The sequence below is a fragment of the Leucopleurus acutus genome (genome assembly GCF_964270905.1).
Source record: "Leucopleurus acutus genome assembly, chromosome: 4".
NCBI classification, from domain to species: domain Eukaryota; kingdom Metazoa; phylum Chordata; class Mammalia; order Artiodactyla; family Delphinidae; genus Leucopleurus; species Leucopleurus acutus.
The window spans coordinates 61,185,339-61,207,921 of NC_139146.1; the positions used below are offsets into that span (position 1 = coordinate 61,185,339).

The 22,583-nt window shown below is 36.9% G+C and overlaps 1 protein-coding gene across 1 annotated transcript in view; it reads right to left on the bottom strand.

The window, feature by feature from the left end:
- The window catches only part of ARAP2 (ArfGAP with RhoGAP domain, ankyrin repeat and PH domain 2), a gene marked incomplete at both ends in the record, with an annotated part of 189,236 nt that overhangs the window by 98,982 nt on the left and 67,671 nt on the right, over positions 1 to 22,583 (bottom strand). Inside the window, 10 exons of the mRNA XM_082838650.1 lie at positions 581 to 644; positions 954 to 1,152; positions 1,792 to 1,894; positions 3,928 to 4,072; positions 10,896 to 11,030; positions 11,506 to 11,680; positions 14,303 to 14,485; positions 15,711 to 15,796; positions 19,189 to 19,388; positions 22,354 to 22,469. Coding sequence (XP_082694776.1) covers positions 581 to 644; positions 954 to 1,152; positions 1,792 to 1,894; positions 3,928 to 4,072; positions 10,896 to 11,030; positions 11,506 to 11,680; positions 14,303 to 14,485; positions 15,711 to 15,796; positions 19,189 to 19,388; positions 22,354 to 22,469 — 1,406 coding nt within the window. The remainder of the gene's footprint in view (positions 1 to 580; positions 645 to 953; positions 1,153 to 1,791; positions 1,895 to 3,927; positions 4,073 to 10,895; positions 11,031 to 11,505; positions 11,681 to 14,302; positions 14,486 to 15,710; positions 15,797 to 19,188; positions 19,389 to 22,353; positions 22,470 to 22,583) is intronic.

Genomic DNA, 22,583 nt, shown 5'->3' on the forward strand with positions numbered 1-22,583 from the left:
GCATTTAAAATTAAGGGACACAATACTATGCCATTTTTTTTGGTCTGCTTATATTGTGTTTCCCTCACTAGTGTAGATGCTTCATAAGGGCAGAGACCATATCTGTTTTACTCATCACTGTATCCCCAATACTTATAACAGTTCCTGATATACAGTAGAAGCTTAATATTTATTGAAAAACTGAATAAATTCGAGAAATCAGGTTTTAGCTATGCATGATTCAGGGTATTATTTATAGCCATCATATAACTACACTGAAAACATATTTACAACTGGCAAAGTGCTTCCAAATACTTATATGTGAATGTTGAAAAGGGATCAAGGTCTGTAGAAAACTCTAATAACTGATGACACTGAGTTTCTCCTAATGAATATAAAAATATGCAAGCTTCATTGGTGTACTCTTTCTACTAAAGAGAACATACACACACACACACACACACACACACACACACACACGTACGATTCGGAAAATTCCCAACAGGCTACAAAATAATAGGTTCTCCTCCAAGAGGATAACCAGTATACCCAACTCCCTAGAGCTGTAGAGATAAAGAGTAAAAAGCAAAAATGCACTTACCTCCCTTTTTCTACCAAGAGCAAGACATCCAATTTTTCCCCATTTTGAAGTACTGTGCTAATTGCTGAAGGGAAAGAAGAAAAGCATGAATATATTTTTTAAAAAAAGAGATATGGGAACATATGTATATGTATAACTGATTCACTTTGTTATAAAGCAGAAACTAACACACCATTGTAAAGCAATTATACTCTAATAAAGATGTTAAAAAAAAAAACATTACACAAAATACCCTTAAAGACTACTGAGTCAGTCATATGATGTTTGGGAGTGAGCCATCATAATTTTATGTGAAATCTACTACTTCCATGTACAATAAAGAATTGTGTGCAGAATACAAAGTGAGAGAGAGAGAAAAAAAAAAACCACTTACTTAGTTCTTGCAGTCTTCTTAAGTGCATTCTATCCTCCTGACCTTCTTGCATTTGAAGGCAAAAACGCAAACTAGATTTGTCCATAGCAAACCAGCCTTTTCTCCACTGATCCAGGGCATGGCAGTCTTTGTAGTAGAGTTGACCAATCAAATCATAGTCAGCTTCTGTTAAGTTTTCAGCAACAAAGGGAACAAAATGCTGTTAAAACAAATACAAAAAAGTAATAAAGACAGTGGAAATAGGAAATCCCTTACATAGCTACAGATACGAGGGAAAGTGGAAAAATTTGTTTTTCTATTTTTAAGATTTAGAAGGAGTCCAGATTGCAAAACAATTATTTAAACCTGCTATCAGTCTTAAAACTGAAGAGCTATAATGCAATTTCAAATGGCAGCATCTTAAGCCATTTTTCTTATATATAGATTTGAAATAGGAAGACATTCTCTTGGTTGATTTGTGGCATTTTTCAAAATGTCAACCTTCAATGTTTGTCTTCATTTGTATCTTTTACTGAATCTGTTCTTTTCCCCTTTGTGTATACCATGAATAAGATATCTACCTATAAAAAGACATACATAAAAATGACTTTACAACATTGAAAAGATCTCCATAATCAAAGCACAGCCTTAATTTGAAGAATGACTTGTCCAAGATCCTACATTAATTTTGTCTCTGCTTAAGGCTCTAGGAAGGTAGTTCTTAACCGCTTTTGACTACAACATATGAAAACCTAATGAAGTATGGACATTCTTCCCAGAATCCTGTATAAAATTTTCATGGACCTCTGAAGGTTAAGAATCTTCTCTGGATTTAGGTAATAAAACAATATTTAAATACCTTGGCTATTGCTTCTGTCCATTTTCTTTGAGCTTGAGATGTTTCAGCTCCAAATAAAAATGCACGTTCTGAGGGTAAATAGATCTCGAAGGTAAAGATGGGCCTACAGCACACAAGAATAAAAAGATACCACTGGTTATGTTTCACTTTTATGAGAAAAATAACACAAAGGTCCAGTTTTTAATTAAATTCTTTTTGAAAACGGAATAATGGTGTGAAATCTATCTACCCCCTACCTACCATATTTTTCTGTTGATGGTTTATATTTTATTCAAATGAGTTAAATGGAACACACTGGATCAGACAAAAGGAATATTATTCTGACTAATCACTCTACAGCATGACTTTGTCGATGCCCTGATGTGACAAAGGCTGTCTTCTGTCTCCTCTTCCCTCTCAGACCACTCCTTCTTGATTTATTCTGACCCCCTATTCAACGCAAACATTGTCCAAACAGTTCTCTAATTAGTTCTCCTCTTGTCTTACTTCACAAATTTTCCTTCCATCATCTTGTCTTATGACAAAATTTCATCTCCTTACCATAGATAAAATTAGGGTAACATCCCAAGCCCTGAATTTTTCCTTCTGTTCCTCATCCACAGCTCCAAGTATTTCTTGGAACATGCTAAGTATATATTCTGCCATTACTCAAAATACCTTATACCAAACTCATCTTCCTTCTTCCTCTTTCTCACCCCCAACCTACTGTATCTCCTTCATATTCCAATTTAGAGGCATCACCATCTACCTCAGCAACAAGATCAAAACTTTGGAGTCTAATTTATTCTTCCCCTTGACATCAGCTCTTCATCCATTCAGTCAGACATTTAATGTTATCAGTTCAATCTTAAGAGTCTCTCAACCCACTGTTTTCCTTTTTCATTATTTCTTCCTCTAGCTAAACTTTCAGTAATTACAGTCTCTCTCCCTCCAACCTCTTCTTTATCACTTCAGTCAGCTCTCTTCCTAAAATACAAATCTGTGTGATTTTTCAGTGGCTACATTACTGATTTAAAATTCTGTAATATGCTATTGAAGGCAATTAAGAATTATTTTTTTAACCACATCTCATTATAGATGCTTTCTCCTGCATATCTACTTGTATCAGTAACATTCCATCAAGAATGTTTTATTTTTGAATATGATTATATGCTAATGTAAAATTACTTAAGCAACTTAATAAATAGGATGCACTTAATATTCCATGGTAAGCCATGTCAAACTGATCATTCATTTAGAGTAAAAGCACTATTAAGATTAAAACAAAAAACAAATCAACTAATAACCAGTTTTGTTCACATAAAAGAATCAAATCAGATTTACTAGAAAACAACAGTCATTTCAACTAGTATATATTGGTCATTATGTGATAACAGTAATATGTTTCATGCAATTTTATATAAGTAACATAGCTTTACAAATCTCTTCCTTTTCTCACATAAACTTTTTATTAAAATACTATGATCCTATAAAACTGTTTTTTGCAGATTTCAGTATTCATACTTTTTTATTAATTACATGACAAAATGTGATAAGAAACTTTCACACCAAAGATCTTAGAGGGTCAATTTCCAAAAGTCCTCACAGAATCCTATTAAACTATTTTGTAAGTCAAACATATTAAATAAAAAATGCTTCCTCTTTGAATTAAAACTTTTTTGAGACCATAAAAATGCCAAAGTAGATCTTTAAGGAATTTAGTATTTCAATATGCTATTAAATATGCTTAATAGTTTATTTTATTATGAACAAACCACTGAATTTTTTGTCATCTCTTTTAACCATGATACATTTAATGAAAGCATAAATTTTGTCATTAGTCCACTATTTTAAATAATGAATAAGTCATAAAAATTATGGGACCACATGTTCAAGAATGGAATGACATAAACTTACTTAAAATTAGATCCAAACACGTCAGCCTTTCATATTACCTAATATAATATTTAAATTCTTCCACTTTTTAGTGAATTCCCTAAGGAACTTTCAGAAGCTGAAAAATGAGTAGGCTTCAAGAAACCATTAAACTCTTCTAAAAGAAGCAACTGAAGGGAAATGATAATAAAATCCTTACTACCTGGTATGATACATACCAGAAAATACTTTCGACTCCTAACCAGTTAATGATAGACCTACCCAGTATTTAAACAGAAGTCTTCTTTGTGTACAGCCAGGCAGATAACTTCATTGATATTAATGGTGCCATTAGGCGTGGTAGACTTATCATTTTCATAGTAACTCAAGAAGCCTCCTTCCAGAACACACCACTTTTTATTTGTCTCTAGGAATTGAAAACAAAACACAAAATAAATTGAGCTGTACCATAAATCAAATGTTAAAATATGTGGTTTTAAATAATGACTGGATTCAAATAAATGTATGTATTAATTTTCTATTTTGTGTAAAGAGCATGATATTGCTGCATGGGATAAAAAGTTGTCACACTCCCTGCTCTCAAAAAAATTTACAATCTAGTAGCCAGGGACATACAAGACAAAAACAACTATGACACTGATGACCAGAGAAACAAGCAGATCCATAAAGAGACCGCTGCAAAACAACTCTGAAATGGCAAAGACTAATGTCTGTACAGAGTATTAGGAGGGAAAAATGTAGGGTTAAAGAGTAAGACTGTGGATGATGTGAAGTAGGTGAGCAAAGAAAGAAGGGGTCAGACCCTACAATGCCCTTAATGCCCTGTTTAGGGGATTTGAAATTCATCTTGTTAAGAATTCAGCACACTATGGCCTGCAGGCAAAATCCAGATCAACATCTGTTTTTGTAAATAAAGTTTTATTGAAAAAGAGCCACACCTATTCATTTATGGATTTTCTGGGGCTGCTTTCCTGCTACAAGGGCAGAGATGACTTGTGGCAGAGACCATCTGGCCTGCAAAGCTTGAGATATTTACTATCTGGCCCTTTTCAGAAAAGTTTGTTGAGCTTTGATTTTACAGTTGATGGTGAGCCACTGAAATGGTTTCAACAGAAGAAAATTCCATATTTAAATTTTACACACTTCATTTCTGTGGAAAATGGATGTGAGAAGGTGAGGCTGGAGGCAGGAAACCAGTTAGGACACTGTCAAAAGAAGTCTAAGTGAAAGATGAAGATCACCCAAAGCAGGACAGTGGTACTAAGGATAGTGGGTGGGGGAGGGGGGAGACAGAATGATGGGAAAGGATGGGGGACAATAGAGAGAAACAGGAGACAGAGGGGGGAAAGGGAGAGAGAAATGCATACATGCACCTGTGTGTTTTAAAGGGATACAACATGTATTGATGGGATGAAGGGAGTAAGGGAGAATTTATTAATAGTTGTATCATTTTTAGCTTTGATTACAAGATGGGCAGAAATGTTTACTTTTTTCTACAAGAAAAGAAAATAGAAACAGTTTTAGTGCATGTAATCTGAGTTTCCTTTGATATATACTAAATGAGAGCTATTCCCTGGAAATCCAAGTAGGAACACCTATTAGGCAGATCACCCTATGAATTTGCATCTTCAGGGCAAGGAAAGGCCTCAATGACCAGAAAGTCTTTAGCATACAGCTAGTGGTTGAAAATACACAGTAACCAAGGATAAAATCTTAGGGAACTTAGGGAACAATGGATATAGAAGGGTCCATGAAAGCAATGAAGTAAATGAGAAGAGACGGTGTATAAAACAGGAAAGCGGTGAGCATTTATGAAAGGAATGATTACCAACATTAAATATAGAAAGAGATCCAATAAAACAAGGGCAGAAAATAGCAGTTGGTCTTCAGAATAAGGAGGTAACTGCCTCTACTTTAGTGAGAGTTCTGTCTCTCTCATCATCATCCTGAGGTGGATCCTACAAAGGTTAGACCCATTCTCGGAGGGAAGCTACCCTCAAACTGGAGTGGTAAGAAAATAACTTCAAACAAAAATACAGCTTCTGAAATAGTCATTTATGACTGAAAAGGATGTTTCTAAAGCAGTAAAAAATGCTTTCTGAGCTACAATCATTCCATAATTCTGAGAAAGAACTGTGGGAGGAAAGTCATAGAAAGGGGAAACTGCCAAAAACCTACCTGGCCAGAGAAAGAGATTACACGTGAAGTTAGGACCTAGGAAACGAGACTGAAGGCTCATGGCAGAGGCCAGGCCCCAGGAGTCTTACATGACAGGTGTTCAGGAGTTTGTACCTGCAGACAAGTGGGAGCCATTGGAAGGTCTTAAACAAAAAGTGCCAAATGCACGATGCATAAAATAAATGTAAATGCGGAATCTAATTATGTTAATTCTAGTGGGAAACAAATGACAGATCTCTTTTAAAAGGTGAGTACAGGCTCACTGTAAGTTAGAAATATGGGCTTGAGGAGATTTAATCCTGTAGCATCATCACCATAACCCTTGATGAGCTTCATTTTTATAAGTGAAAACAGGTCAGAGGTCAAACCAAGTGGGCACAGATATTACCTTTGAGGATTTACAATAACAAAGCTGTGATAGTAAATCCTGACATTTCTATTCATCTGGGAAGCAACCAAAAGCTTCAACAAAATTATGTTGGATGGCATTCGTCTCACTGGGCTAATTCAGACAGGACACCCTCTCTGCTACAGAAGTCTTACTTTTTAATCAGTTACCAGAAGATGTCCACCAGATGGTGCACAGAATGGGCAACTCTGAGGACACAAGGTATTTCTCTGTTTCTATTCAACCTTGACATTTAGATCAGGGAAGAAAAACACTACTGGAATTTACTCACACACAACTAAAGAACTCCAGAGGTGACCTACTGAAATACTCCTACGAAGTGATGTAGATACTATAACAGAGCTGGGCAGCTTGGCTGTCAGCTACCACCTGTAGGATATACCTAAATGCAAAGGCTCACTGGAAACCAGAAGCAGCTGTGTACATGGATCGCCTCTCTGCTACTCTTCCTCCTCCCCTTATCATCATATGCATGTGGCATGCACTGTTCTACACATCTTATGCACATTAACTCACTGAATCCTCAGAACAACCCAGTTAGGTCAGTTGTATTACTGCACACCCCTTTCCTTATACCCTGCCCACAGGCACAAGCTGGTTGATTGACCTTCCCAACATCACACAAGTACATCAGAGCTGGGGGTAACACCCAGGCAGTCAACTAGGGAAGCTACCCTTCTATCTACTTCACAAACTGCCTCTCTGTGCCTGTTACATGCTTGAAGCATGTATGTCCATTTTTAAAATGCATCAGCGTACAGCAGAGGTCATACCTTCAAATAGATATGTGCACAATAAACGTATGATAGTTAAGACGAAACTATTATTTTTTGAAACCATGACGTTGTTTCCTGATGAAGAATTTCCTCAACTGATGGCATTCAGTGTTCACAGAAGACAGGAATACACACTAGGAATCCTTTTGATTTAAAATAAATGTATTACAGCCTTGGAGAAACATTTTTAAACTATACGAGTTAGGTATGTATAGAACAAAAGACCTTCAAAATTCCTCAATGCTAATCTATAAAAGAAAATATGAACAGTTAATAGAGAATTTCCAGTAAACCGTATCAACCACTTTCTTTTTAAAAATCAAACGCTGTGTCAACAAATCAAGGTAAGATACCAAGGGAAAATAATACAGTTGAGGGGAGAAAACAGAAAACAAAACCAGGATGCTGTTATTCAGCTCTACACTTCGGTTTAACAAGGGCTATCAATCTTTCCTTTCATGAACACTAAATTGGGAAGAAAAAGAAAAATACAGATCAGTCTTCATAACCAGAAGCTAGAAGAACTTCAAATCCTGAAAACCTGAACTGACAATTTGAAGCCTCTGTAACTCTCTGAAGGACTTGTATGCATTCTATTCCCCAACTTTTTTGTTTGTTTTTAATCAGTCTATTCTATGGCCATCCTGACAAGCCCTGATGGAGTTATGCAGTCCAGATGCTTTCAGAGGCAAAGGTGACAACCACACTTTAATCTCTAAATCTTTCCAAATAATTCAGTTTTCCCATAAAGCTGGTGCTCAACAGGAGTACCACCACCGCAGAATCTCGACAGAAAAGAAAAACAAAAAAACCCACCAGAACTCTATGCTTCTTGGTAGTTCGGCTTTTTCTTCTTCATTTTTAAGTGTTTTGTTCAGAATATTAACTAATAACTATAAATGGAATATAACCTTTAAAAACTGTGAATCACTACATGGTATACCTGTAACATATACAATGTTGTATAGAAACTATACTTCAATAAAAATTGTATTAAGTCAGCTGTGCTTTTACACTGGTAGTAATGTGATTAGAGAAAAGCCTATTTATTCAACAAATATTTATCACATGACTACTATGTGTGGACACTGTTTTAGGCACCAGAGATTTGATAATCCTGAGTAAACGAGAAAATGCTGCTGCCTCAATGAGCTTTCACTCCAGAGGGGGAGAGAAACAAATCAAAGAAGGAAGGATCATTTTCATGCGATGTGTGCTATGATAGAAATAAGCAGCACACTATGAAAGAGAAGAGCTGACAGTGGGTGCACTCTTTAGTGGGCTGCCAAAGAGGTCTCTCCAACCAGGTAGCACTGAACTGATCCCCCGAGAGATGAGAAGCACTCAGGCTGGGGGAAGTGCGCTCCTTGCAGAGTGAACGGCAATCACAAAGGTCCAGAGGAGGCAGAAAAGAACACGGCATGTTGCAGGAACAGACAGGAAACGAGTGTGGCCAGGCATGCAGAATAGGAAGGAAGGATGTGAGATGAAAGGGGGAAGGTACGAGAAGGTCTTTAAGGTCTTAATAAGGAAGAGAGTTATACTCTGTCATGGGAAGCCATTAAATGTATTTGAATGATGGAAATACATGATCTGATTTACATTTTCAACAATCACTAAGACTTTTTTGGGGAATGGTTTGGAGGGAAGCTAGGGCAGATATCGGCAAGTAAGTGGGGTTGGGGCATGGGATGGGGGTGGGCGTATTACAGCCCAGGCAGGACAGGATGGTGGCTGGAGCTAGGACCATGTTAGTGAAGATGGAGGGTAGCCAACTGATTCATGGTCTATCCTGAGTCTTAAATGAGAGACACATTGGATGGAAGAAATGAAGACCATCAAAGAATACCCTGTCATTAGATTATTTTCCAATGAAATCATTTCTGCGTGCTGCATGGTCAAAGTACAAAAGTTCAGTTTCCCATTACTTAAAACCGAATGCTCCAAAATGAGAAAATATCCCCAATGAAATTACATATATGGAGAATGCACTGGTTTCTGTTTTTTGAAGTAAATTTTAACAACAAAAATCCATAGTTAACTTATAAAAGATAAAAAGGAAAGAATGATTTAGTTACAAGTTTAAAACATCAATTCAGTCCTCAAGTGATTAAGAAAAACAATCTATTTTAATGAAATATTAAAACAAACTGGTAAGTCTATAAATATTACAACCAGAATTGCCAAAAAACAAATAAAAGCTTATTTTTAGCCTGCAGAGTACTTATGATATATTGAGAAGCTTTAGGAAGAAAAGCTTATATCTCAAATTCCCTATTTCATCTTTGTATAAGTGGTTTGAAGGGTGGATCTAAGATATCCTACAATTTAGAAGAAACATTCTAGAAAGCTTGTACACTTATTAACAAGTACATTAATTGCCTTGTTATTCAATTATTTTAATAATGACTATCGCCAATTCACAGATTGTTCTGATACTTTTTCCCTCCTGATCACTCAACTTTCGACTACTTAAGGGTTAAATATAGACAAGGAGCAATGGAAGATGAGAAAATCTCTGTAAAATTCGTTATTTATTATTGGTTAGATTGAGTAAAGGAAGACAATAAAAACCACTTGCTGAAAGAACCAAAAAAAACTTAAGCTCAAAGAATAAAAATGCTCTGCCATCTAGTGTCACCCAACCATCACACTCACCAAAGCCAAAGTTTTACAATAACAATTATAACACAAATCAGATGTAAAACTCGGCTTCATGTCAAGTTCCTCCACTGTTCATGTGAAATCAGCATAATATCAACTATCTTGCAGAGCTTTTATGAGGATTACAATGAACATAAAAAAGCGATGCCTTACACATAGTACATGCTCACTAAAGGAGAGGTACTGTTTACAGGAAAATCTAATAAAGTATACTTAATCTCAGTACAATTCTGCTTAGGGTTACAATTTTTTTGGGGAAATAAAGCCTTTAACTGAAATAATCACTTCAAGTGCATGAGGGTCAAGATTAACATTCTAAAGTGAGTTTTTCATCCTATTGTTCCTTCGATCGAGTAATATAGCTGGATTTTACCACCTAGGGAATTACTAACCAGGCTGCCAAGCCTCTGAATATCCATCATCAACTGGCCTGTACAGCTTAATCTCTCTTAAATTCTCTTTGCTCCAGTGAGACAGAGATCATTATAGTTTCATGCCTACATTTCTAAAATTAGTTCAAATGTATATAGCAAGAGCATGAGGCCTCTGTCTTACTCATTTTCGTATGCCGAATGCCCAGCACATGCCCGATTCAAGGAGCTGAATGGATAGGTGGATAAATGATGATTCTGCTAAGATTAATGCCACAAACCTAGAATAGGTTGTTAAATCAAATTAATTCACATCATTTTTTTGAAACCATGCTTAAGCTTTATTTTACTTACACAGACACACACACACACTTATCATCAGAACAAACTGAACTACTGATAGAACATCCTGATAGAATACTGACAGAATATGTACTGAAAACTTGTCAGTTCTTCCTACATGTTGACATTTATCTATATTATCTCCCCAGTTAGGGTTTCTGTCCCGAATGGAAGGGGCTAAGTTTCACATTTCTTTGGAATAACCCTTAAATCCTGAAAACAGAATTGGTTGGCCCTGAGATAGATGTCACTGAATTTTGCTGAGAATTCACTCGGCATTCCAAACCAGTGGTAAATCTTTGCTGCAGTGCATGAAATAATATCTGTGCCTGGAAGCATTTATAAAACCTAAAAAAAAAATATTTCTCTACCGCAAGATCAAATCTAACATATTAAGGGGAAAAAACAATCAAAATTTAAACCTAATTGTTTTGATAATGAAATAAAGTTTTACCAGATAACAAATCTAAAAGGAGCAAGAAAAGATACCTTCGAGGAATTTTTTTTCTGAAGAGAGTTTAGAAGCTGCAGCAGGAGCCTGATACAAAAAGTCACAGAGGAACGTCGACTGGGAGGACTCTTGACTTAATCCACCTTCAGCATGTATGTCATGTTGAGGGAAATCTAGACAAGTTACAGAAATAACACATCTGAAATCTTAAATGTAAACAATTTTCCCTTTGCTTATAAATATGTAGGTGAGTTTTGAGGTAGAAGAAAAACTACTTCAAATATACTGCAGAGTAAATATACAGAGATATTTATTTTACTTGGCATAAAATTTGCAAGTAAGTACTTCAGTTGTCTTTATTATTCATGCATGAAAATCAGATTTAATTTTGGTGAAAATGATTATGTGGGATGAACTATTTTAATCTCCCATTTATAAAATTAAAGACACATAAAAGATTTATTTCCTAAACTTTCCCTTTAAATGAAATAAAACACGGGTCTTGATAAGCATCACCCATCTTTTTGGTAATTACATTTTCTTTTCATTCTGATGGCTTTTCTGATTTGAGAAACAAACAGATTCGTGCTTCAGTTCTCTTGGGGATATATAAGGAGAGATCAGGCTAGTGAAGGGATAGGGACTAACCTGAGAATTTGTTATGGTAGAGAAATTCCATTTGCAGACTCTGCCCCGCCTTCTTGGCCAGCAGATAAGGGGTGCTATGCTCAGGGTCACCTGTTGCACACATGACATCTGCTCCACTGAACAGCAAAGCCATTGTTTCCAGAACATCTGGTTTCACCACAGCAGCACACAGAGCCTGGTCAATAAAAGAAAATACAATTTTTAAGTGAAGAAAGTATGATTCTAGCTATTAAAATGTGTGAAAGTCTGCCAATTCATTTATGAGAGGAAGTCTGTATTCCTTTTTTTTTTAAATTTTTATTTATTTATTTATTTATTTTGGCTGCGTTGGGTCTTCGTTGTTGCACGCGAGCTTTCTTTAATTGCGGCGAGCGGGGGCTACTCTTCATTGTGGTGCTCGGGCTTCTCAGTGCGGTGGCTTCTCTTGTTGCGGAACACGGCCTCTAGGCGCGTGGGCTTCATTAGTTGCGGCACGCGGGCTCAAGCTGCTCTGTGGCACGTGGGATCTTCCAGGTGCAGGGCTCGAATCCGTGCCCCCTGCACTGGCAGGCGGATTCTTAACCACTGCACCACCAGGGAAGCCCCCTGTATTCCTTTTCAACAAATAAATCTAATAATCATTATGCCCTGAATTAACCAACAGACAAAAAAAGGCCTGCTCTACATGAATTTAAATTTCAACCGAAGATGTCCAAATCTCAATTCATTGTTTTGTTCCTGTGATGTTCCAAATCTTCAAATCCGTCATATTTTCCATGGAAGATATTTTGTATGTTTACATACTATGACAATGGCTGATGCTCAGAAAATTCACAATACTTCAAACGTAGTAATGAAGTATCCACTAAATGTTTTGTTATGTCATATGAATGTTGTATGCATATATGTCTGTATGTCTGTATTTTCCAGAGCAATCGGGATGTGAGGAATCTTTAAATTACCGTTATGCTTTGGGAATTTGAAAGATGTGTACAAATTCAGGATCTTTCCTTTTGGAAGGGGGTATAGGTAGGGAGGAGGAACAGCAAGCAAGACACAATAAGACATAATTGACATGATATACATCATCATTGTACAAACAGTAAAACTCCTGGAACATGATGTTTTTTCCTTTGAAATAATAAGCTGCCTTCACAACTTTTCCCATCCCCTCTTCTTGCTTCCACACTTTACTGGCTTTCCATTTGCTTCTGAACTCTCTGATTTGGCACCCTGATTCCGTCTGACTTCTTAGCCTTGGGTTCACCATATTCCTCCTTCCTGACATGGTGCACCTGGACAGATGACTGGTTAATTTGCTCTCTGTAATGCAACTTCAGGACAATCACTCGCTGATTATCCCAATGGGCAGCTCAGAGAAGAGCGTACCCAATGGGCAGCTCAGAGAAGAGCGTATCCCAATGGGCAGCTCAGAGAAGAGCGTACAACCAAGAAGTCCCAGGACACATTTCACAGCTCCAGCCTAGAGGGTCTACTACTAAAAGAGTACTTATCTTTTCTACCATGGTCTAGCTAACCTCTACAATTTCCTTCACATCAGAATCAAGAAGCCTAAATTCTTGTACCTGACTGTACTAATTTGCTAGGTGATTTTGGGCAATTCCTTCTCATCTCCAGGTCTTAGTTTTTCTGCACCTGCAAAATGAGGATACTGGAAAGTGAAACAGCTAACATCCCTCCACTGGGATATAGCCTCTGACTGCTCTCACAATCTAATCCCACGTATTTCCTCTCATTCTCTCTCTCATTACCCTATTCTTTTCCTTTACAGTGTGCTGCATTTGCTATGGTATATTTATTGGCATGCAGCTGTTTATGGTCAATCTCCCCTGCGTGCAGATCACTCTCATGAATAAAAGAATCACATCTACTGTTTACTACAACTGTACCCCCGGAACCTAAAAATGAATTCAGCAATGAGTGAGTGTGCAATAAATATCTATTCACCACAAACACTCAATGGAGAAAGGATAGTCTCTTCAACAAATGATGCTGGGAAACTGAGTAACTACATGCAAAAAAAAAAAAAAAAAAATGAAATTGGACCCCTACCTTACACCACTCACAAAAATTAATTTGAAATGTATTAAAGACTTAAACATAAGACCTGATACCATAAAACTTCTAGAAGAAAACATAAGTGGTAAGCTCTTTGACATCAGTATTGGCAATGATTTTTTGGATATGACACCAAAAGCACAAGCAACAAACACAAAAATCAATAAAGGAGAGGCGGGCAGGATGCTTTACAAATTCTTTGCCAAAAGGGCAACATAAAATGGTCACAAGAAGACCTGCAATAACTCAACCAAAGGCAAACGACACTTCAAATCAATGGCACTAAACAAACTACTGCTTTTAAAAATAAATTAATTGAGTAAATGAAGTTAATTTTGGTGATAGCAAGTCAACAATGTACTGGCTGAAGTTATGTTCAGTATCCTGTCCCTAAAATGGGGAAAACTGTCGAAGTTTTAAATGGTGTGTTTTAATGGCCTACGTCAGATAGAAACTACGTCAGATAGACGTAGATAGAAATGTTTTAATGGCTTATGTCAGATAGAAACTACGTCAGATAGAAACTTCAGTTAGGGACAGAAGTTTATTCGCTATTGATAACGAATCCTCAAGTGAAATGAAGGAGAAAAAAACAATGGCACAATCTCACAAAAGGAAATAAAATTAAACAATAATATTATGCAATAGCAAAAAATTTTTTTAACTTTTTTTCAAAACCCTTGTCATATATTTAAAAAGACCTTAATATCCATGTTTTTTGTTACATTTCATTGGTTACCTTATTTAATTCTTCCTTGGTAAGAGATGCCCAAAGGGTTTTTCTGAATCTTCCTTCTTTGTATTTCTGAGTGATAAAGTTTTTTCTCTTTTCTACTGGAGAGTCCACGTGTAATTCTTCATCTTTTTGAAGACTACCAGCCCAAAAGTCATTAGCTCTTTTGTTTCCAATGACAATAAAAAGCTGAATTATCAAAAAAAAATATAAAACATATCAATTCACAAAATGTATTTGAATCTGCAGAAAGCTGACTCACATGACATTAAAGCATAGCTTGGTACAAAATATGCAAAATACAAGACCCAACTTTTTCCAGAAGATGGAGTGTGAGAGCAGATACTATTTCTATTTTAAAGAGTCTAGCTGCTCGTAATAGTGGTAAAAGAAGAGCTAGAAAAGAAACTGCAAGCAACACAAATTGCAGCAAAAGCATTATTACTTTTCTTTTAACATCTTTATTGGAGTATAATTGCTTTTCAATGGTGTGTTAGTTTCTGCTGTATAACAAAGTGAATCAGCTATACATATACATATATCCCCATATCTCCTCCCTCTTGCGTCTCCCTCCCACCCTCCCTTTCCCACCCCTCTAGGTGGTCACAAAGTACTGAGCTGATCTCCCTGTGCTATGCGGCTGCTTCCCACTAGCCATCTATTTTACGTTTGGTAGTATATATATTACTTTTTGAAGGTAGCTCACATTGAGACAGATTCATTTAAAATGGCTGAGTAGGTGGGCTAACGTGGTTGACAGTGAGTGGTACAGACACCTGAGCAGAGAATGGATACAGGAGACAGCAAGTTAGACATGATCTCAGTTACTGACAGAGCATGGCCAAGATAAAGAATAGTCGATTTTGCCAAATGTTTTCATTCACTTTTCTGATATTTTATCCATGCTGGGTTAAAAAGAAAGAAAGTCAATTCTGGCTTTAAAAAAAGCTGTCAAGCCTTTAAGAGTAGTTATTACTATTTTTTTTTTTTTTTTTTTGCAGTACGCGGGCCTCTCACTTTTGTGGCCTCTCCCGTTGCGGAGCCGGATGCGCAGGCTCAGTGGCCATGGCTCACGGGCCCAGCCGCTCCATGGCATGTGGGATCTTCCCGCACCGGGGCACGAACCCGTGTCCCCTGCATCGGCAGGCGGACTCTCAACCACTGCGCCACCAGGGAAGCCCCAAGTAGTTATTACTATTAAAGCTCCTTGTATTTTTTATTTTTAAAATAACTGTCTCATTTAGGAAGCATTCGGAAAGTTAAAGTAGAAAGTTACTACTATCGAACAGGCTATAAGCCATTTTTATAATGTGGTGAGAACTTGATCAGAGAGCTCTTAAAGTAACCACACCACCCCACTGCACACCTCCTCCTGGACCTCTGCTGACCACCACCACAGTCAAGTCGGACTCACCTCAATGAGTTCATTGCTCCAAATGCTGGCATCCATTTTCAGACTTCTAACCTTGGAATCTTTTGGTCCTAAAGATCTATGTTGCCCTGAAGTCAAAAAACAATTGATTTCTATTTGAATTTGTATGTAAACGTATTTTACCTTTAAAAAGAAAAGTGTATATGTACATGTATAGGTATGTGTGGATTAATATATCTTTTGAACTTAAAACAAACCAATACCTACTTTCCACCCTACTGTAGTGGTGGTAATCATACAGGAATCATAACCAACCACACTGAAGATAACAGAAATCACCATCACCATCCTGTACTGGTATAAAATTACACTTTTAAAAAGTGTGTATACATGTACATGTGTGTATATGTGTGCGTGCATATGCATGTATGTGTGCATGTATGTATGTGTATATACGTATATATATATATTTTTCATTGTTTGGTAATTAACTAGAAATTGTAGGTCACTGAAAACATTTTATAATGGGTCTGTGTAAATTATACCTATGTGAGTGAATACAGATATCATCCCTTTACTCTTAAAAAAAACTAGCTACAACTTTAATAAATGCCTACTTAAAAATCTAAAGTCGATTCTTTATTCTACTATTATGCCTGGAAGTGAATGCCCAGCATTCTATCATAATCAATTTAATTCTGCTGTATAAATCATCATTCAGCCATTACTGGGCATTCAGGCATATGTCAGACTCTTTCTAAGCTGAGATAGAAAAAAGGTATATAAGACATCATCCTTGATCTTAAGGACCTTTTGCCTAATGTGCATGAGAAAGCTCATTCCTCTCATTACTTTCTCTACATTACATAGGTTCCTTTCCTCCATTCTTTGAGAAGGAAACTACTCAGAGCACAAAGCCCTAGAATTACCATGGCAAGAACCTGCATAGGTTTGCACTTATGAAGACTACAGAAAGGCAACACCAAAAGGAGTCAAGCTCAAAAGCATGCAGGAAGAAGGGATGCTGGAGTAGCCTAGGAAAGAATCTGACTTGAGGCAGCAGGAAAAGAAATAATGTGGAGAACAGATTTAGAGATATTCAGAAGATAAAACTGATGGGACCTGGTGGGCTTTAAGGAAAGAGGAAGGGTCAAGAGAGCTCTCAAGGTTTAGGCTTCAGTGTATGGTAGATAGTATTGCTTCTGACCAAGATTTGGAATATAGGAGAATATACAGTTTAATGTAATGAGCTGGGCAGCAATGAGAGCTCCATTTTATCATGTTAATTTTGAGGTATCTTGGGCAAATCCAAGTTGAGAATCTAGCAGGAGCTATAAGAGTAGAGTTTCCAACAGAGTGAGAATCCCCTGCTTAAAAATGAGTATTGAATTCAAATGACAACCTCACCCAGGAACATCAGAGTGAAAGAAAGCTTAGGATATAATCCAAGGGAACACACATATTTTAGGAGCAGGCAAAGGAAAAGTAACCTGGAAAAGGATGACCAGAGTAGTAAGAGCACACTAACAGAAAATGGTGTGTCGGAAGTTGCGGGAGGATGGAAAGTCACTGAGCGACAGATTGGTCAAGAATGTCAAATACTGCAGAGAAGGCAGAGAAGATAGGAACTGACCACACAGAAACTGAGAGGTAAAATACACTGGTAAATGTGGTGAAAATATTTTTACTGGAGGCAAGAGAAACGAAGACTGATTACAGGATGCTGATGATACACTAGGAAGTTAAAGAAATGAAGAACACCTGTGCAGACCACTACGCTTGAAAGTGTCTTGTCTATGAAAGGAAAAAGGAACAGAGAATGATACGTAAGAGAATAGTAAGTTTTCAGAAAGCTGGCGTTAACAGAATTATGCAAGTTTATATGCTGAACCAAATAAACCATAGTTCAATACAGTTGTCCCTCGGTATCTTGGATTGGCACTAGGACCACCCACAGATACCAAAATCCGAGGATGCTCAAATCCCTTGTATAAAATGGCCATAGTATCTGCATATAACCCACACACATCCTTGTATACTTTAACTCATGTCTAGATTACTTTTTTTTTTTTTTTTTTGCGGTATGCGGGCCTCTCATTGTTGTGGCCTCTCCCGTTGTGGAGCACAGGCTCCAGACACACAGGCTCAGCGGCCATGGCTCACGGGCCCAGCTGCTCCGCAGCATGTGGGATCCTCCCGGACCGGGGCACGAACCCGTGTCCCCTGCATCAGCAGGCGGACTCTCAACCACTGCGCCACCAGGAAAGCCCCCCTAGATTACTTTTAATACCTAATACAATAAAATGTTATGTAATAGTTGCTGGTACATGCAAATTCAAATTTTGCTTTTTTGAACTTCCTGTAAATTTTTGTTTTTCAAATATTTTTGATCCACAGTTGTTTGATGTAGAACCGTGAATATGGAGGACCAACTGTACTTACACAGGGAGTGAATAAGTGACAGGGTGAGGATCCTGAGAAGAGAGGAAAGGAAGGGAACATATGTAGACAGAGCAGCCTTAAACAACACAAACGCTATCTCTTCCAGTGAGACTGGAGAGGAGAAGAGGTTAGGAAAAAATACGAAGTCAAGGAGGATTAACTGATGCTTTTTATTGATGTAGGTGATCAGCTCAGTGTGATGACAAATGTGGTAGCACAGAGCTCTAGAAAAGTCTGAAGGGCTTGAAGCAGCTGTCCTGTCTTTGCTCTGAGGTGCTCTTCCTCTGCATTCTCTCAGTGAAACCTGTGCTCAACACTATTCCTGCCCTTATCACACTCTATTGCAATTACTATTTATATATTTGTGCAGGAAATGTCATGTCTTGTCTTACAGAGCATTTCAATTCCCAGGAACAGCACAGTACCTGGTAGAGCTGAAAAGCTGAAGGGAAGTTTAGGTTGTAGCTAACTTTTTCTAAGACCTCCACGGTCGCATACCTAAGCTAGGGTCCATTCCCTCTACTCACTTGGACAGCTGTCTTACCTCCCAAATACAAGGAGCTGTCAAATAGTTTGTAAGGTATAAGATCACAAGAAGAAAATTAGTCACAGTACTGGTTACTTTCATAAACTTCAATACACCTGGAAAATGCTTCTATATAAAAATTCAGATCTGGTGAACCAAGATTAGAGCGCAGAGCAGATTGATGTGAAAAATAGATCTTACAAAATATGACTGAGGAAAAAGGGACAAATCATACGAAGTGCAAGCGTGTTCAGGGTGCATTCTGAAACACATTCATCCAAAACCTAAAAATTTCAGCATTGTCTTTTTAAAATCCATACATGGGCCAGCAGGCACAAAAAAATGATTACATGCTTAAAAATCAATTTTTATATTTAAGTCATGCATAAGAGAAGTTTAGAATGGTATTTCTAAATTTGATTTAAATGTAATAAATTTTCTCTGTCTTTATTTTTCATAGCCATTAGGTGGGACACAGTATGTACGACACTAAAGAGCATTCAGTGCCAATCTGTCACCAAACAGTGATGAGCATAACTTATCACTAATTACCTGCACACTTCTTACAGATGACAACACAGAGATTGATGGATGCCCAGTCAGGATTTGGGGCTTTACAATCTGCACAGCTCCTGTTGGACTCATTGAACCAAATCTTCTCAGCTACTTCATAATCAGAGAGAGTTTCTGCTATCGATTGCTGCACAGCTTCAATCCACTCTTGTTTCTCTTTTTCAGACTCGGCTGTAAAGCTGAAACAATGAACGTTTCTGCATTATCGATCTCCCTTGTAAAAGCCAATTAAGCAGTATGTTCAGTTTGCATATTCATTTCACTCATAAATTAAACAGCTGCTGAAAAATATGCCTTCCAGGCGGTTGGAGTCTTTTCTGTTAAAAATCATCTCATTGAGAAATCTATTTTTTTCCTTTAATTTTCCACATTGCTTATGACTTTGTCTACCTATCTTGAACCAAAATTAACATACACACGTTTCTGACCAGGATATAAAAATCACCTTGTTAGGTCAAAAGCTTAAAAGAGAAGTCATGCTTCCTAAGCAGTGGTTACATAATAATCAATAAGAGACTGGCAGAGTTTCAGGACCATTGGCTTATTTTGCCAAGAAAATATGCCATAGTCTGAAACTAAGTTATCAAAAACACCCACGAGAAATTTTGATTTTTTGTCTTAAAAATAGATTCTTGTTTTTAAAATAGAAGAATGTCCAGATGGCTTTAAGAAACTGAGAAATCAAAAAAGTTTTAAGTGATTAGTATTCTAACAGAATTCTAACTCATTTTTAGCCATGTAATTCTTAGTGTTTATTGGGTGCCTGAGTGAAGGAATAAAACATTAAAACATCAGTTCACTCTTTCAAGAAATATTTACTGAGTACTTATAATGTGCCAGAAAATGTGCTACATACAAGTGCTCCAAACTCAGTCAGTGACCCACAAAATGATGCTTAATACTGAAATTTTCTGTTCTGAAGATGAAAATGCTTTGAGAGACAATGAAAACAACAGAGGATTAACATTTTCTCTGTAATCTATAAAGAAATTGAGTGGCCTACATGGATTATATTTTTTGAATCACTTCATGGTTCCATCATCACTATAATATTGATAAATTCCTTAGTGGTTTCTGCTTCTCTATAGAGATTGGTCAGAGCCCATATGGTACAATGGAAAATAGATATTTGGTCTTAGTCCCTGGTTCCTGGTATATAGTTCCCCAAACCCTTGGAATACCCTGAATGATAAAAGTCCTTTATACGCTAATGAGATAGCTTGTGGCTGAAGGCTAGACAGCTTCAGGACGGGAGCTGGTCAGCAGAAGACCAAGATGTGACTACAGACTTGGAACTTTCAACCAGCCCTACCCCGTGACCTCTGGGAAGGAGAGAGAGGCTGGTGGAGTTAATCACCAATGGCCCAGGATTTCATCAATCTTACCTATGAAATGAAACCTCCATAAAATCCCCCAAACACGGGGCTTCCCTGGTGGCGCTGTGGTTGAGCGTCCGCCTGCCGATGCAGGGGACACGGGTCCGTGCCCCGGTCCAGGAAGATCCCACATGCCGAGGGAAAAAAAAAAAAAAATCCCCCAAACAACAGGGTTCGAAGAGCGTTCAGGGTGATGAACACATTGAGGTGCTGGGAGAGTGGTGCACCCAGAGAGTCATTACAGATTATTAACACATACTAAGAACACACATTAAGTTTTCTGTTTCATTGTCATAATAAAGCAATTACCAGAGCGCCATAATACAAGACATGTATCAAAATGCTAAGGTATTTGATCATACGTGCTATGAGATCCATTAAATTCAGCAACATTTTGAGCTGAGGTTACTTTTAGGAAATCACGGAGCAGTTGTAATTAGGGATTGCTCTTAAAGGACAGACTGTATTTGGTTAGGCTAAAAGAGGGCAAAATAACAATACAGCTTAAAGACAATGTAATATCTCTTTTTATTTTATATACCTTCAAAATAAAGTAATTTTTCACATATTTCTGGATCAAAAATCACCAAGCCTTCTAAGAAAAAGAGGTATTATGAAAAGAAACTACACAAATCTCATGAAATTAGTATCTTTCAGGTTGTATGATTATTCAGATCACTTTTTCAAGGTGTTATTATACACTGGATAATAAATTACACGATATGAAAAAGTAAAAACATAAACTTTTTCTTTGTTTCAGGTGTACAGCAGAGTGATTCAGTTTTATATATATACATATATTTTTTCATATTCTTTTCCATTATAAGTTATTACAAAATATTAACTATAGTTTCCTGTGCTATACAGTAGGTACTTGAATATAGTTTCCTGTGCTATACAGTAGGTACTTGTTGTTTATCCATTCTATATATAGTAGTGTGTATATGTTAATCCCAAATTCCTAATTTACCTCCCCACCATCCCCTTTGGTAACCATAAGTCTGTTTTCTATGTCTGTGAGTCTGTTTCTGTTTTGTAAATAAGTTAATTTGTATCATTTTTTTAAGATTCCACATATAATCAATATCATGATATTTGTCTTCACTTAGTATGATAATCTCTAGGTCCATCTGTGTTGCTGCAAATGGCAAGATTTCATTATTTTTATGGCTGAGTAATATTCCATTGTATATATATATATACCACATCTTCTTTACCCATTCATCTCTCCATGGACATTTAGGTTGCTTCCATGTCTTGGCTATTGTAAATAGTGCTGCAGTGAACACTGGGGTGCATGTATCTTTTCAAATTAGAGTTTTCTCCAGATATATGCCCAGGAGTGAGATTGTAGGATCATGTGGTAACTCTATTTTTAGTTTTTTAAGGAACCTCCATGCTCTTTTCCATAGTGGCTGCACCAATTTATATTCCCACAACAGTGCAGGAGGGTTCCCTTTTCTCCACACCCTCGCCAGCATTTATTATTTGTAGACTTTTTAATGATGACCATTCCAACTGGTGTGAGGTGATACCTCACTGTAGTTTTGATTTGTGTACCTCTAATAATCAGTGATATTGAGCATCTTTTCATGTGCCTATTGGCACATTTTTATATACTGGCTAATAAATTATACAATATGAAAAAGTAAGAACGTAATTTTATTAAGTATCCTATAAGAAGTAAAATCACCACTGGCAACGTACAAGGGGATCACTCAAGATTTCCTGTAGTAGTACAAACAAAAAATGTTTAAATATAACTTACCTAAAACTCCTATAGGGAGTGATTATTTCAAAAGACTGTTTCACAGTTCGGTCCACTTGCTTTACATTTGCTACATTCATAGGAATTATGGTAATACCAAGTCCACTCTTAAAATCCTAGTTTGGAGAAAAACAAAAAAATTATAAACAAAAATATGGATTTTTGAAAGTACATTTATATTCTCTAAAATTTAACAAATCTCATCAAATTTTACTACAACATATAAAGAT